Genomic DNA, 18,323 nt, shown 5'->3' on the forward strand with positions numbered 1-18,323 from the left:
TCTGTAATCAACCCTTTTTTCAATGTTTTAGCAAGATTTTGTAATGTGGCAAAGCATAACACGTCCAACCTGTTACGCTTATTAATAATGGAAACAATTTTTTTTTTGTAATTTTTATAATATGGCTAATAAACATGTTAAAAATGGTTCTTAGTGGTCACCATGTACTAGCTTGTTGTTCATCATACTAGTAGTAATGGCTAAGTTTAGCATAAAATCTCCCCCCTGTTACCGTCACCCCTGTTATTGCTATGCACTGTAACATGAAATTTCCTTGCAGATTTTAAAAAGGGACATTGTAGCTTTTAGAAAATGTAAATATTACTATAACTGTGTATTCAAAACAGTTATTAATAGAAAATTGAATGTCCTGTAACAGGGTGGACATTTGGCACGTCATGGGTAAAGACTTTGATTTTAAAAAATATTATAATATAATATCCTTAGCTGGACCAATACATTTTTCTTATAGGTTGAAAATCCCTCTTTTAGATGAAATGTTAAAATAATTCAAAATTTTGTATTTTTTGATGAAGAGTGATCACACTGAAATGGCACCGAATAGTAGGAATGACTCATCTATAAACAAGCTGCAGCTGTGTTTTTAAGTACAAAAAATGTATTGGTTTGTTTTGCTAGTGATGCTTGAATGGCTCTACGTTGTTTGTTTGTTTTTTTGGTTTGTGAACTTGAAGTGTTTTATGTGTGTATTGTATACGAGTATTGCATTGTATATAGTTAAACAACTTTTACAACTTTACTACCTGGAATAACGTTAACTGAAGATTGGGGAAGCCAATGCAGAAGTCCCTTAAACCTGTATTCTATCTGACGGCCACCAGATGGCAATAGATGTGGTTGTAAGAAAAACTTCTGGTTCTGTTGAAGTCTAGTGGGAAGTGGCTCTGTCTTAACCTCTGTAAACACTTTCATGCTGGGTTTATCAGTTCAGTCCCTCACTTGAATCATTTTGAATAAAAAAATCAAGTCTATTTTGTAAATCTTGGTGATATAGTGTTTTAACATGGAGGACTATTTGTGCAGAAAGACCTGGGTGAACACTGTGGGTAAATAACCTTTGGCTTCCTTTCTCTGTGACCTCAGTAAACACTTCCTTCAGAACTTTAAAGGCTAGTTTCATATTCTATTGAATAAAAAAAAATTAAAAAAAGCAGTTCACATTATAAATTATGGTCATTATTAGAGTAAGAAACATGGATTACCCAGGGCATGCTCCTGGGCTAATGACTGGTCGATTACAAGTTGTGAGCATCAAGAAGTTCTGCATGTCTTTATAGAGTCATTAAATCATTACTCATGTAATACATCAGACAGCATATCATTTCAATCATGATCTAAGATGTTATTTATTAACTAATTTACATTTTACATTTCCACAACAAGAATACTAGATGCAAGGACAGTCAAGCTTCAATATTTTAATCAGTATTTAAGAACATGTAAATGAGCTGTGTCAAAGCCAACAAAGTTGGTTAGCAAAGTACGTAGATTTTACCACCATGCAGTATACTGCACATATAAAATGGGCAAAATCAAAATATCTTCAAAGAACTTCTAAATACTGAAGAACTCATCTCTGAATCCCCAGTTTCAGAGGCACTCATCAGAATGAATTGGGTCCTATGGAGTTGTAGTCCAAAATAAAGTAAATTTTATGAAAATTGTATGTTTTCAATAGATGAGGTTGAAAGACGAGTTAGGCTTCCATTTTTTTATTTTTAATCGTACTAAAATATATGTATACGAAACATTAAAAAAATAAATAAATAAACTTAAACCTCAACACCAACTACCATTTTGATTTCAGGTATGAAACAAGCACCACCAAGGATCACCATCATTCACTACAACCAACTGTTTCTCATACGTAACATGGAAGTTTCTGTTGTGATTTGAGGACTCTAGACAAGTGGAAGGCAAAAGAAGTAGTGGCAGGTCTAAAAGAAGTAATGTCACTAAGATTCATCTACTGTTCTCTGAAACTTCGTCAGATGTGATCAGAGTGGAAGGGTGGCTGTCAAAAAAATGCACTCTTAAGGAAAAGAAACAGGGAGAAAGGGTTGAGGTGTGCAAAATTAAACAAAAACAAACTAGACTAAAAATCAGCATCAAACGGTCTCACGGAGTGAGGAATCCAAATTTGGAATTTTTGGTTCATCATTTGTCAGTATGTAGAAAACATAATGACAGAGGTACAACAGTGAGTGTTTACAGCTATCTGTAAAACACAGTGGGGTCTCAGTTTCAGCCTGTGGTGCAGGGGACCATGTTAAAATTGATGGAACACAGAAAAGAGGGTTCAGATTATCATCCGCCATGCACAACCAACTGGAGAGGGTCTAATTGGCTAACCACTTTGTTTTTCAGCATGACAGGGATCCCAAACACACTGTAGATGCAATAAAAGGCTCAAGTCTTTTAGACAGTGTGGTACGCTTACATTTGGGGTGAGCAAGAGGTGAGACAGAGAATACAGATCTGCGCCGAGTGGTTATCAGATTCTGATTACAAATGCAAAACAAATGTATTTAGATTTATGTTCTTTGGAGGGGAAAACTAACAAATGGAGACAGCCCCCATTGTTTCAGACATTGTGTTGATGTATTTTACTTTCGTTATTTGGCAAAACCTCATTCACAAAGCAACATGAACCTGCATTAAGGAGGCATTAGATACGCATATAATGCATCAGACAGCAGAGTTTCTATAAAAACACACCCTAGAATATTGTAGGGTGTATTTTGTTGTAATGAAAAGTCTTTGTTACCTGTTCATCAAAGCTGCTGATGACTTGTGAGGTACACAACCATTCCTTATGAGTTTAAAAGAGCACCAAATAAGGAATTTAGAAGGTTATGGAAACAACCTCAACAACCACATGCAGGGACACTAACAAGCAGAAGAACTCCCTCACAGGTCAGTAGACTCCCACTGTTCTTTACTTATCCTGGCTCCAGTCACTTCCTGCTCTGTCTTTTCCTCCATCTTAGGCCATGTAAGCCAATCGGGGGTGAGATATTTGAAACTGCCACTTGCTGCAGGAACAAATGAAAATATTGCCGGAGAGGAGAAGTAATCCCGACTGCGGATGCTTGGACAGCCTCTGAAATCCAATCCGGACTGCCCTTGTGGGTTGAGGTAGTGGGCCGATGTTGCTAAGAAGCTGGAATTAGGATAAAACAGAAATCCTCCAAAGTGTGAAAGGCTCATCAGGTCCTGATAACAAGAATAAGATAGATAGAAAAGATTATCCGAGGATCATGGACAGCAACAGCCCAGGTCAAGAGTGGTTTTCAGTCCAGAAAGACTGAAAAAAACCTACAACACACATAATGCTCTAGAAGTGTAAATACATTACATGAGTATTTATTGTATTGTGTATTATTTTTAAAAACCTAAAAGTACAGTAGATCAAGTAATAATAGGAATGGCTTTCATTTTAGTGTTAATTAAAAAAAAAATTTCAAAGAATTCCTACTTGTACTTGTCTACTCATTTTTCCAGGGGTACTTAAATGCAGGTAATTCTGCAACTGTAGCTATTCAGTTATATAGAGTATCTATATAGACGCATTTTTTTAAAAATAGAAAACTCTGCAAATCCCTTTGGAAACCGTTTGAAATACTAAACTAAGGCATATCCACAGCCTCTGGAAACTTAAAAAGTAGTTCAAACAATATGAAGTTAAGTCAAAAAATACAGATGAAGACAATTTTCTCAGTTATATATAGCATGAGTTAAAAATAAAACATGAGGGTACTTACAGAATGTAAAAAGCAGACACATTCTTCATTAAACTTGCAAGTAATTATGCTGTAATTTCTTTAAAATAATCCTTTTGATTTGTAGAAAAACATAATTTTTTATTATTTAAAATTATGAACAACATCCATCCATTCTCTTCTACCCATCCTTTTCAGGGTTGCAGGGTGAGGGAGGGGGTGGGATGTCTAGTTATGCACAACTATGAGACATTTTAATAAAAAATTTACAACTTTGAAAATAAAATCTGACATCCTACTTTTCTGCTCTTCACTACATTAATTAATGGGCTATATTTACTTAACTTGTGGGGATAGGTTAATTGGATAATTCAAATTGCCACTAGGTGTGAATGTGCGAGTGAATCTGAGTGTGAATGGTTGTCTGTCCCTATGTGTTAGCCCTGCGACAGACTGGCGACCTGTCCAGGGTGTACCCCGCCTCTCACCCTATGACAGCTGGGATAGGCTCCAGCGCCCCCCGCGACCCTGAAAAGGATAAGCAGTAGCGAATGGATGGATGGATATTTACTTAAATTAGGATAAACAATGAGACCACAGTGAGGTAACACACTAGTTGACAGTGAATTATCCTTTCCAACCTTTAAGGTTCCTGTGCAGACAAACCAGCTATATATGTTGTTAAAACATAACCAGTGCTTTGTCCTTTGTGTTTCTTTTAGTATTAAATGTGGAGTGTGCCAGTCTGTACATGTATGACCGGTCAGAAAGACTCTTCAAAAAGTTGCAGTCACATGAGGGTCAAAGCGCCTCTCTCCAGCCTTTGGAAATACATTCTTTGGAAATGCTGACTGCATTTTTTTTTTTAAACAGATATAAGACTTGTTGTGCATTCTGGGTAGTAAGCACCTTAAAAACATGACCAATGGAAAATGCACTAAGTTTTGCTATAAAAAACACTATTTGTGCTTCATGTGTCTGTTCATATTTACTCTGTAGTTGAATTAAAGTAAAAAAGATAAATAAATAAAGTATAAGTTAACAGTTAAAATAGGCTAAATCTGCACTTTTTACAACAATTAAATGCTACCTACAGTAGTATGCATAATAAGTATTAAAACACACCATTCTTTAAGTTTGATTACTAATAATACTTCCTATGCTCTAAGTCTCATCATGTGAGCCTTAATGCCTCACTTTGACAGGCACTTAAAGGCTATGGGTGCCCTAATGGATTTTTTTTAAGGTTATGCAGAATTCATTTGATATAGCTTTCAAATTGTGTTGCTATGTACCTGTGCCATTGCATGTTGTTGATTAATAGGAAGAGTAGTCAGTGCTGGACTCAATCCACATGGCACTACTCTGTCCACGTTGGCACAGCTGTGCCAGGTGTTCAGCCGAGATGAGTGGAAAAGGCCATTTGAAACACTGGGATCCCACAGATATCTGTTTAATTCTGGAGAATAAGCACAGCTGTATGCAAAACCGGTGGAGACATCAGACAGTTGTTCCGTCCTTGCATCTTGTTTCTGGTAGCGATTTGCTTGGTCAGTTGTTAGGCTGCTGACATGACTTTGTCCGAGGTCCACATCTTTGTGGATCCTGGCTGTAGTCTGCATGGTTGCTTCTGTGATGGAAACCTTTGGCTCTGGTTCTTTTTCCTGGTGTGTTTCACACATCTCTTCTCCAGGAAACTCCTCAGAATTTGTGTCCTTATCACTGTCACTCTCATGGGGATCTTGCAAAACCAAAATAAACAAGAAACAAGATATATTCATGCTTGTTCAAACAACAAAAATTCAACAAAATTCCATTGTATGGGATAATGTCAGATCACTGTCTTAACACAGCCTATAAATATTGAATACAGGTTAAAAATATATATAGGTCACTCATATACAAAGTTAGTTTAGCAAAGATAATTCAAGTTAAAATATGTTTAACTTTAAGTGTACTTATTTTTTTAATCTTCTATTAAGTGTATATATACTGAGCCAATCATATCGTATTAACAAAATTAAAATACCACGAAAACTGTGAAAAGTCAACGGTAATCATGGTCATCTATCACGTTTTTAAACCCTTTTCTTAGTTCTGTAAGCTTTTGTGTTTTTTATAGCCTAGGGGTTGCACTGACATTATGAATACTGCGCAGGTGAAGTGGTGAATTCGCTCACCTGAAGACTTGGAATTGTGTGAATGCTGTGGAGAGTCTTTTACAGGTTCATGTTTCACGTCAGTCAGCTGTGTCTCTTTAGAGCTGTGGGATGAGTGTTGTAGTTTCCTGATATAACCAAGAACAACACAATAAGAAGAAAAAGGTCACCCGTATCATTGCTGAGTAATAGTGACTTGTGGCAGTTTTGTTCAAACTGACATTACTTTGGTGTTCAGTCGTAAAAAAACGGAACTTCCGCAGTTTTGTTTTGAACTCAGAAGCTCAGAAACAGATTTTATGTGTGAAATTTGGCGTCCTAGAGTAAAAGAGACATTCTGTAAAACAAAGCATGCAAAGACACATTTGACCTTTTTTAATGGGAAGCTAAAATTTATAGTAATATTCCGTAAACAAGATTAGTGGCTTACTGGGAAAAAATGTTCTTCTAAAGCAACAATTTTCTCTTTTTTTTTTTTTTTTTTTTACAAATACTGATGGCTGCAGTTACCAAATTGAGGCCAAAGTGTCTGTGTTTTTTCAAGAAATGTGGGGATGTTAGCACTGAGTTTATAATTATACTCTGTGATTACTTCATGACGTTTTAGATGCACATTTGACTCCTCTAGCAGTAAAAAGAATTGTCACAGCTACCTGGATTCAGATTTCTTTTAGTAGAGAACACTCTGAAATTGAATTTCCAGTTGAGAAATTAAAACTGCACAAACAAAATAGGATAAATAACACATAAAAAAATACACTTGAGGAAATTTTGTTTAGGTTTTGTTTTGTATTTTCCTAGATGTCTCTAGGAAAGAATGAAAAAAAGTGTCCATAATGCTATAAGTAAAATTAATTTATAACTTTGTTTATTGTTTTAACTTTGTTTGAGAAAAAAACAGTTATATAAGCACATGTTATCATGTTATTGGCATGATGTTTCATTTTTTAATATCATTGTTATCACCAATACATATAATTTTTGGAGATAATTTTCATTTACTCCTTTTTGTACTTCTACACAACCACAACAAGGTACTGCAGGGTTTGGTTTCATATAGAAACAAACATGTACATAGTATTTTCTTTTTTTGTAACTTATAAGAAATAACTTGCCTCTTCTCTCTCCTTCCATTGCCAGTATCTCGGAATCCCTTGGCGAAAGGATTGTTGTCTATTTTCAGCTGTGTGATCTAATATTTGATACAAAAGAAACATTTCTTTATGATTGCAGACTCAAAGTCTTCACCTTCCTTTCCACTTTGTTCTAGGGAAGAGAATTCCTTACCTTGTCATTCTGGTAAGCTGTAACTGCGATGAATTCAGTCTCAGAGAACACATATGTCCTAAAAGTGCAGTAAGGCAGCGTTAGGATGTCGTGTGCCTTTACTATATGAAACCTGGGCTGGTACTTGTGCATAGAGTTGAGAATTGTCTGCAAATGAAAAGAATTAGAAAAACTCAAAATTGGAAGCATAGTGCATAGCAAAAACAAAAGGAAAGCGTTAGTAACACTTAAGTGAAAACAATTTCCCAGCACCCCCAAGCTACTTTACGCATTGAGCGAATTTACTGGATTTCTGTGTTATTGCTCACTAAAAGACCATAAACAGCACGTCTTGATGCGCTCTTTGACAGCATGGTGGTTGTTCAAAGCCACCTTTAAAACAAGGTGTTAGGTGAAAACTTACAAATCCATGCTTGTCTGATATGTTGTTGGTTAGTTTCAGCTTGAGGAAGTTGACCACTTTGGACATCCACTGCTCTCCCGTAGCCGGACTGTCCGGGTGGATGTACATGCGTTTGGGCATCTCGGGGTCCGCCTTGCCAGCCACCATCCAGCGTGAGTTATGGAATTTATATCTACAGTCATCAGCTGCCACGATGTCCATGAGGAGAATATATTTGGCTTTTCTGTCCATCCCCGTGCACCTGGCCCTGAGCGGCGGAAACATACGTCTGCGAGGAGAAGAGACCGTGACAGGAAGCACGCATTCATCAACACCTTTCCATTCATGCGTAAATGTTAGAAAATTACCTCCCAGATTTTGTAATGACCATTTCTGTTCCGCATTTGTGGAACTGTCTCCAAAGCTCACTGGCTTCTAAATAAAGTTTGGGCTCATCTTCTGCTGTTTCCTCGATTTCCACAAGTTCACGAGGCCGAGAAAATAGCGCAGAGCTCTCCGGCGTAGATGTGCGAAGGATCGGATCTACACTGGAATCCAGGCTTCGGTTTGGCGGTCCTCCCGTGGATGCAATTGGGAACAAAGTGAATCCGGACAGGAGAGTCGCGCAGGGAGCCGGATCTCCTCCTGGAAAAGTTTGAGGCACCGCTGCTGAGACGCACAGCTCAGAGAAAGTGCGCATGGTTTCCAAAGAGAAACTTTATTAGGAAGACCTTACACTTTTATACAAAATAAAAACAGTTGCACATAAAAAAAATCAGCAAAGCGTGTTAGAGCAAACAGCTGTTATACTTGTTTATCAGCCGAAGGTCCACTACTCTCTAATGCCTCCCAGCTTGTGTCGAAGCCGATTTGCTTATTGACACGTTTGAACTCCTTGTGACACTCGGCAGTGGGTGGGGTTTATTTATGTGGAGAAAAGTGCTGTCCTATGTTGAGTGAAATTCAACTTTATTAATCACAAAACAAAACAGCACATTACACACGAACAACACTGAGATATACAAATAACCAAGACTTGGCTCACTTTAAAATTATTATTATTATTATTTCTTTTAAGTTGCCATTTATAATACAGCACCAATATGCAACATCGCCATAAATATGAAATTATTCAAAGTGTCACTAAAAATTACTTTTTTTTCCTAAATAATTATTTTCCTATTTTATACTATTTTCTTATTTTAACATACGGCTGTGACACAGGAGGAAAAAAGTATTTAAGACACTAAAATGAGTGTATTTATTTGTGATTTACAGTTACCCTAATCACGTTATCATTTCTATAAAATTATATTTAAATCATAGCATTTTCCCGTATTAGGGTTAACTTGTAGAATTCAGAGGTTAAAAAGGGGGATTAAGAGGTTAAGAACCCAATAATGGATCTGTGAGATCGCATCTTCTGTAAAAGATCATTTATGAGAAGTAGCATACAAACACACAAAAAATGTATAAAACCTTGATTTACAAGAGAACTCTTTTGTTCCATTCTGTGTTTGAATTGGGACAGGTTTTGTACTTGAGGGTGTGATTTGTCCATAGACTGTATAAAACTGGTTTCTGGACTTCAAAATGGAAGTCCAGAAACCAGTTTTATACAACATTTGGTCAAATTTGGACCAGAAGGTGGAGTGCTATTAGATATCGGCTAATTATATGGGTACAGCACACACACACACACACACACACACACACACACACACACACACACACAGATGAACAGCAACACATGATATAACGATATATTACAACGTGCTGTCTATTAAGCACACCCATTATTCATACACTGGGACATGCACTGGCAGCTATACTAAGTGTTTTCCACTTCAAGGCACAAGAAAACTGTCAAAACGTCTGATTTTATAAAGTTGGTTACGTTTGCTACAGATTAATTAATTAAGTGCATTTGATTATCAGCTCCTGGTTGATACATATGGAATACATGCAGTTAGTTTTTCACTGCTTTTGCATTTTGCTAATTTTTCTGTTAAATACATAATAACAAAGTATCATTTGTTTATCTGAGGACCTGATAAGGACCAGATTATGTTTGATTATGTTTTCATATATAAAAAAACTTCATCATTGAATTCATATAGTGCAAACAGCCAAATAAAACACAACAACTGAACTTATCAAAACTGTTGCACAAACTTCTTGAAAAAACTGTACAGGCCATATTATTTTCAGGTATTCCATTAAAATGCTCCAAAAGGCACCAACAACACAAACCCAGTGGAGAGGTCCAGTTCAGTGACCCTGATTAGTGGAGGTGAGGCCTAGCAGACCCGCTACCAGCTACAATTGCCTGTATCTGGACACCTGTCAATCAAAGAGGCTTTTGAGGCTCTCCTTTTTTTCTTTTGTCTTTGGTACTTCCATATTGGTTTCATTTGTCAGCTCCATGATTTGTCCATTCAGCCTTTTTGTTTTTTTTTACATTGTAGTGTAAAATCCATCTACTTCTATTAGAAGGTTGGTTGTTCAATCCTCGTCTGCTCCAGTCTGCATGCCAAATATCTGTACGAGATACTAACCCCAAGTTCGTCTCCAGTGCATCCATTGGAGTATGAATGTGTAGGAATGTTAGACTGAAGCACGTACGGAGAAAGCATAGAAAAAAAGCGCTTGTGTGAATGTGTGTGAATGGGTGACTGAGGTAAGTTGTGTAAAGCGCTTTTAGTGCTCAGATAGTGTAGAAAAGTGTTAAAAGAACCAGTCCATTTACCATTTAGAGTGATAAGCCTAAAAAGCCTGCATCTTCTCATCTATGTTTTCTTCAAGTTTTCTGCTGCTTCATGCGCTGTTTCATTTAGTTTTTTTTATATAGCTCAGGAGAAATTGGAAACACATCCTTACAGTGGTGCCCTATATTGACACCACAGACAGTGAGCTACTTGATCAGAAAGGCAAGTACCTCAGACATGCCATAGAGGTTATCAGTGGAAGTTTCTTCAACAGGTCTGGGAGCATGAAGGACTGCATAATATCCTTGTAGGTGCCAGTGAATGCACAGTCCTGACAGTGAACCCTGAAGGTGAAAAGGTGTTGGGAGAGGAGCTCTCTAGATGGCATCATAAATGCCTTTTGATAAAGCAAACACTGACTGACAACATGGCTTCTAGTCTTCAAAAAGGAAATATTCCAGATGCTCAATCATGCTCAAAACACTAAAACACTGAAGTGTTTCTAAGAAGAAAAAAGTCAACACTTTTATCATTGCTGTGTGTGTTGTTGTGTCTTATAGTGGGCCTATGTGTCTGAAATAAACTGTTTTAGCTCTCGTCCCTTTGAGCCAACAGAAGGTTTAAACCACAGTATAAAAGATGGGCATAGCTTTTGGGTCTGAACAATGAAGGCAGCATGGAAGTGCCTTTAACCTGCATTCTTTTTGATGTCTACCAAGAGGACGATAACTGTGGTTGCAAAAGACTTCCAGCCCTATAAAAGTCTATGGGAAAACAGCCCCCTGGTCTGACCTTAGTAAACTCTTCTCTAATGGGTTTATGGGCTCACTCACTCATTTCAGGTCAAATTGTATAAAATATAAAGTCCATTTTGTATAACACAGTCTGTCTTAGATCCTGCATTTAGGTTTGCATAGAGGTATACTCAATATTGTTGGCCGACTCAAGGACCCTAACCTCCACTCCCCACCTCCTATAAACACTGTAACAAACACCATAGCAGCACCACTAGTGAAATCTGTGTAACAAACAAACCTTCTGTCTTCCCACATCATTGCCGTGCCTTGTGGTTTCATTTGCTCCACTGATGTGGTCTCTCTATACAGTGCTGCATGGGGACAGTGTGGGAGGATTCGGCTCTGTGGAGAAGCAGCCAGTGATTTTCCCGGCTGGATTAGACTCTAGATTTGGTTACAGACTTTTTATTGCTCAATGGTCCATGACACTGCAGGGAAAACTTTGTGTGAGTGAGGGCGGCAGGTTCGGGATACAGTTGTACCACACGTGTGTACAACACAGGAGGGGCTGGAGAGCATGTCAGCATGAGGAGATAGCATTGAGTATGAAGTCACATAACATAGTTGTGTGTGAAATTTTACTGTATGTAGTCCTAATACAAATAACAACAACAAAAACATTATTAAAACCAAAGTTCTTGAAAATGAAAATGTCCTAAGTCCAGTTAGTAGAGGGTAAGGGGATTTTAAGAAGTATGTCCAGCTGACAGAGACATTATATCTTTGATGTCAGAACCTGCAAGACATCCAAGACAAGGCAGCAAGAAAAGGCCACCAGCTGACCATTATTCAGTGATGAAATGCTTGCTGTGGGCATTTTTTCCACTTTTAAGTCAAATATATAACTTAGTTTTTGGCCACTATTATTCTACAAGTTAATAACCAACCATTTGACAATGTACAGCTGGTGCTATCAAAGACTGTGGCTAATTCAGACCACTGAGAGTAACATTATGTTTGCAAAAGCCCTCAGTAGTTACTGTAGCCTACTAATACATTAGCATTAACTTGCAGCTGACTAGATGTAGAACAGGATTGCCAACTGTCCCGCTATTTTGCTCAATTTACGGGACATCCCATATAATGAGCAAAATTAGTTCGCCCCTTATTCTACCTTAAATGTCCCGAATATTGACCATTACCTATGATGTCCCCAACAGATGGCACTCTTACAAATACCAAATTAGATTTGACCACAGCTGTATCAGAGGAGATCTTGTGTCCAGTCACAACCATCGCTGACGGCCCATCACACACACCAAATGTGAGGAGTAATATGTGTAAAAATGTGGTGGCATTTTGTCTGTGTAGCATAATAAAGTGGGTAACTGAATCCTATATTTACAATATTTTGTTTGAATATTTTTTTGCTTATTTCTCAAAGGAAATGGCCATGTGATTTCAGTTATCAGTTATTTTGTTTTTCTTTAATGTTTTGATGAGGTATTGATTAAACTAAATAACATTTTATTGCATTTTTATTATATTTACACAATTCCCAGCTGGCTGTGCATTGTTCCAAAAAATTACAACTGTACAACTGTAAAAAATTTTGCTAGCATTTCGTCTCATATTTACATCTCTGAACTGTTTTGTGCAATTCTAATGGTTTTTAAAAAGGTGGTCAAGAAAACACAGCCAGTGCAGAATTATTGAATTACAGCTGGCAATATGGCAAAGTCCAACTGGAGCTTCACAGAACTGCATGATGGTTTTGGGCTGAACTTAAATGAAAAGAGTTAATCTGCACTGTTTCATATAGTAGTGTCATCTAGCTGCTCCACCGCACTGTTGAACAATCATTTTAGGTGATGCACCACAGAAATAATAAGATAGATGCACTTAACCAATATCTATGTCAGTAGGTCCAGATGGGCTCAAAACCTGATGTTTTGTAACACTAACATATGCACTCCGTATCGTTTTAAACTGAAAACCATTCATATAAATGTTTCAGTGGAAACTTTTACCTCTCTAGGTGTATGATCATTGGGGCATTTTCAAATTGTAACAGATATATGCAAGTTTATTTTCCTTAGAACATAAACTATACCCGAAGCTCAGTATTTTGTGTCTGATAGTGTGCTACAACTTCAAGTTGTTGCCTTTGATGAAGCGGTAAGGCCAGTTTTCCAAAGGCAACACACTGAGGTTTGTAGTACATTGAGGATTCTGCTGTGAAATCAGGAAATGCCTCACACTGGACCTTTTGTTACAGCTTCCCCAAGATTCTTTGATCAGATGCCTAAGTAAGCACACATCTTAACCAGAGGTCATTCAAGATATGTGGTGGGTGGCAGAACTGTTGATGACCCAGTCTTTTTCTATCAGGGAAGCAGGGGAAAACCCTGTCTGTTCATCGGCCTACTTCAAAGAGTCAGCCAGTAATCTGAAACAGGCCAGAGAATGATGGTAAACAAGACGGCTGGTGTTATTTGTGGGTTTGGCCCATGAGTTGTGTGTGAAACCTGCCACTGCGGATAAACCCACAGATCTCCACTGGGTCACTGCCCAGTAACACACTCTCTGCAGTAAAACATCCACATTGCTGGATGGATGCTTTTGGGTGCCAATAAGGCAAGAGAAGCTTGATGAATAGGGAAAGGAAGTTCCATCACAATAAGCTTAAGTCCTGGGTGGGTTTCAGTAGGGTTATCTGACAGATTGTAACATTGTGGCAGGAGATCTGTATGTATAGTCATCAGACCAAATTGACCAAAATTTAATTTAATTCATAGAAATACAAAATCCAACCAGCAAGCTGAAACAAACAATCGCCATAACCTATGTCAGCAACATCCATCATCACATTATCAAGCAGTCAAAGACCAAAGACCCATGCTAAAATATTCATGAAATCAGGTTGAACCCAGTATGGTAAATGTGGGCATATTTTTCACTGGATGAGTAAATTCAAGGCCATCCACACTGACTGGTAAATGTCTGAGCCCAGAACATTAAAAAAAATTTATACAGAAGATGTTGCAATAGCCTAAGAAGATGAGAATTTTGGTTTTCCTTTTAGGCTATGTACAGACAACAACCTTCACAAATAAGATAAGGCAGCCTACATGTCATATAACCAGTGTAACCTGTTTCGATCCTATCCATCTCTCCACTCATCCATTATCTTCCACTTAACCTAAGTCAGGTCATGATGACAGCAGGCTAAGCAGGGTACTCCAGCCACAGGAGGTTCTGGCTCTATACTGGTCATATCAGCAGGCTGTGGCATGAAATGGAAAATTCACTTTAATTAACATTCACAATATATATCACTTATCAGTCCATGGCTATCTATTTTTATTGATGGTAGGATGGTGCATTGCTGCGAATTATGGGACAGAAACATCTTATGTCCTTTCATAAATGATGGTCTGGTGTGTTTTATGCTAACAGAGTTAATAAGGAAGAACTGAAGCACATTTCCTTAATATTTAGATCATTAGACCAGCTCTTATGGCTGCTGGATCTTCCAGATCACTTCACTGGCAAAGTTCCTGAGGAACACTGTCTAATCGACCATAGCCTTCTATGTCAAAACACAAAGCATGTTGTGGTACTTTTAAAACGGACCCCAGAGAGCCAAAAAGAGTAAAATAATATTTGCGAAATGAAAACATAAACACAGACAAACTTTAGAAAATGTTTTATGAAGACAGAATAAGTCTGACCAAGTTTAGCTGACACATACTCACAGCCAGGAGCTCTGGAAACCCTCCAAACCTGTCTGCCCGCACTGTCTCCCCTAACACCTCTCGTGTTTGGACAGTTGAACGTTGATGAATGGCCTAATGGTAACAGGTTAGTGTGAGTGAACATATTTGGGCTTTGGAGGTGGGAGGAATGTAGTTTAGCAGCGGAGCAGAGGTGCTAAAAGAGACGGGGCTCTGAGCTGACATCAAACACACTGTGACCACATGTCTCAAGGTGGCAAAAAGAGTCATGAGAAATTCAAGTTTGGCAAGTCTCCCTTCATTTCATATTCAGACAGCAAAGTGGTGTCATTTTTGGCACCTCTTAACCTCAGTGAACAACATAGAACAGGAGTTAGGTTGCTTGTTTTGCTACATGTTAAACAAGCATAGTTTCAAAAATATTTTTATCTTTCAGATGAGCCTTTCCACATTTATCTTGGACCCAGTTCTTCTGTTAGAAGATTTCCATTTGCGTATACCATACAGGTGAAAATTCTATATTAAATGGTAAATTAAGGGGAAGATGTGAACCTAACTATCCAATCTTTACCCTAAACAGATCACTGGTGACCCACAGGCTATTAGGATGCTGAAAAGTGTATATAGGAAGTTGGAGTGAACCACAGTTCATGTGTCATGCACTTTAGAGCTTTGTTTTATTCTTTGGTTATGGTTACATTAGCCCTGCATGTTAAACAGGACCTTTAAAGGTACCCAGTATGCACGAAAGGTCTTGCCCAACCATCCATAAATGAGGATTTGTGAGAACCTTTTCAGTCATAGCCCCTTAAATACACCATTTACATGACTGTGGCATTATATCTCTGAAGCAGTTCTGTTCCATCCTTAGCACAGCTTCAAATCCAACCAGGAACATTTCAGAACCAAAACATTCATTTTATTTTGAATGAATATTGGCTGGATTCTTTTTGAGTTTCTTTTGTGAGACCTCCTGTTTTTCTCTCCTGCTCTCTGCAGTTTCACATAACTTCTGTTAAAAAACAAAACAAAAAAACCCCTGTATAGATACATCAGCATGTGTTACTCAAACCATATATAGACTGATCGGCCTTCACAGTTGTGTGAAGTACCTCGATATGGGTGCTAAAATATGGGTAATTATTGGATTGATCGGTCCAGATCAAATGCATTTATGCAGAAAGGAGCTGCATTCACTAAAAAACAATTTCAGAACCTTTGCTGATCCTATTCACTAATTTCAAAGTACATGGGGTCATGCAAATTCTGTCTCAAGGATCATGAGTGTCAAACTGATGATGCCTTAACATCATGGTCATATTCTGTTTGCCATATCTTTTGTCTAAAACAATTTGATAAATCTGTATTCCCTTCTTTCTACTCTATTTTTAGGGGTAGAAAATGTTCTTTTCATTAGTATATTTAAAGTCCATGACCAAGAGTCACAGTCCTGGTTCGTGCATTTGTTGTATGTATCTGTAGGATATGATTCAACAGTTTCAGTTCAGGCATTAGTGCGGTTTACAGCTGAACTGTGTATGCAGACGAGTCTGGCAGCAGATAACCTTTGGGCTGTGGGGATGAGTGTGGGGGTTTGAAGCTGAAGATTCTCAAGGTGATGCGAAGCATTCTTCACATTTCCCGGATCTTCAGATCTCTGGAAATAGTCAAACAGTTAAGATGTATTTGCTCATTAGGCAAACAACAATACCCATGAGCACTTTTTTCTGTCTTCAGGTTTAAGGTGAGTTCTCTGAAGGTTAAAACATTTGAAAAAATAGGTGAAAAAAATGTATATATGTCATTTAATCTACAGCTTTTACTGTAAACAGCTGCAAGCTTTTGTCCCATCCTCCCTATTTTCCTCTCTGTGAAGTGCAGTCTTGTTCCTGCATTTCTATAATTCAGCTTTTATGTTCATTTCCTGTGTTAGTTGGTAGCTTTTTGTCTCTTGTGTCTTCTGTTTAATTGTACTTTTTCCCATCTCATTGTCTGGATTGGCATCCCTTGTTACTTGTTAGCGAGCTGAAACAACCACAGACACACAAAGAAAGATGTTACTAACATGAAATAGGACATATGTAGATACAAAACTTAAACTAATCTAGGAGTCATGTTAATGGGGTGGACCGCTGTCAGTTATAGGAAAACCCAAGGGTGTGTCATATCAAGCCAGGGTCTTTAAACCCATCTTGACTTCTAACATCCAAAAGATATTACTATTTATACTTATATTGCATTTATAGTTTTTTTTTTCTTAGAGTGTACACAGTGATGCAGAAGTAATTTAAAGTAAAGCCAAATGTATTTATTTGCTTCCAGTTCATTCTGCTCAGACAGCAAATTTGACCAAAACCAGAGAGGTTTGTTAAAAAAGAATAAAACAAACAGAAAAAAACAACAGGGCCATAAATCAGCTAAGAATGTAAGTGAAAAAAGTGAATGGGAAAGAGTTTTGGAAGGAAGAGGCAGAAGGCCCCTAGAAATCAATTTTTGTCACTTTAAAACTATTGAGAGGTGAAAGATGGATTGAAGGCTGGACATTAAAGAGAGCTGTAACTGTAAAACAGCTTCTCTCTTGATTAGCTCTCTGGCAAGTGATGTTCTTTAAGTGAGCTCCACCCAAACATTTCTCCGTCATCACTTTATGTCTGTGGGCATACAGAATAAGACTCTGCTTCAAAGAGAGTCTAACATTTGTATGAAAGGCTACTGGAAGGTAATGTGAAATGCCATTTAAAATTGTTTAAGAAGTACAGGGAATTATGAATATTCCATGTATAAAAATAGATTTCGTTGTGGAAGCACAATGCAAAAGATGTCACCAAAGATGTCACTAACCCATTGATTAGTAAAGATGTCAGTAAAACCTTGAGCTGGTTTGTCTACTTTAGACACTTTGATGTTTTGAAGTTGGGTACAGGAGACTACATGCTCATGGGCTAAAACCTCATGACTGACACGTGGAGCATACCCTGTATAATTCTCCTTTCCGACAATAATAAACGGACTTCATCTTCTTTATAATATGGCAGCTGAGACCCTAAAGCGATTAGGAAAGTGTTTGTTTTTTTTTTACCAGATGCTGACCATGAAAAATAAGGCTGGTTTAAGGCATTTCTACTTTTGCTTCACTTTTCATACCTGAAAGCTACACCTATCAATTCCCAGGTCATCATGTAGAGCAGGTCATCTGCCAATCAGCAGGGTGAAAATTTCATCTTGGGCTACTCCCTGGGTGTCTGTGAATGTTAGACAGAAAAGCACAGACACAGAAAAAAGTGCTCTTATGAATGGATTAATACTATATGAAAAAAGGAGTTACACCCCAGGACTCACTACTTGTGGAACCACCTTTAGCAGAAAATTTGAAGCAATAGTTTTCTCTATGAATGTATGACCCACCACAGCATTTCAATCAGGTTTGAAATTTGACTGTGTTATTTAAACACTTTTGTTATTATTCTTATTATTATCCATCCATCAATCCATCCATTCGCTTCCGCTTATCCTTTTCAGGGTCGCAGGGGGTGCTGGAGCCTATCCCAGCTGTCATAGGGCGAGAGGCGG

General features: G+C 37.8%; 1 protein-coding gene across 1 annotated transcript; it reads right to left on the reverse strand.

Moving 5' to 3' along the window:
* Positions 1 to 1,201: 1,201 nt before the first annotated feature.
* LOC102314019 (T-box transcription factor TBX2-A) lies at positions 1,202 to 8,453 on the reverse strand. The gene is made up of 7 exons (XM_005940110.3): positions 7,940 to 8,453; positions 7,593 to 7,860; positions 7,190 to 7,336; positions 7,018 to 7,094; positions 5,924 to 6,030; positions 5,039 to 5,484; positions 1,202 to 3,237 (listed from the first exon to the last, which is right to left on the reverse strand). The coding sequence occupies exons 1-7, from the start codon at positions 8,269 to 8,271 to the stop codon at positions 2,932 to 2,934; spliced, it is 1,683 nt and encodes a 560-aa protein (XP_005940172.1). The 5' UTR covers positions 8,272 to 8,453; the 3' UTR covers positions 1,202 to 2,931.
* Between the last annotated feature and the right edge of the window lie 9,870 nt (positions 8,454 to 18,323).

The sequence above is a fragment of the Haplochromis burtoni genome, unplaced genomic scaffold, assembly GCF_018398535.1.
Source record: "Haplochromis burtoni strain Fernald_Lab_line unplaced genomic scaffold, NCSU_Asbu1 Contig_286, whole genome shotgun sequence".
In the NCBI taxonomy this organism is placed as follows: domain Eukaryota; kingdom Metazoa; phylum Chordata; class Actinopteri; order Cichliformes; family Cichlidae; genus Haplochromis; species Haplochromis burtoni.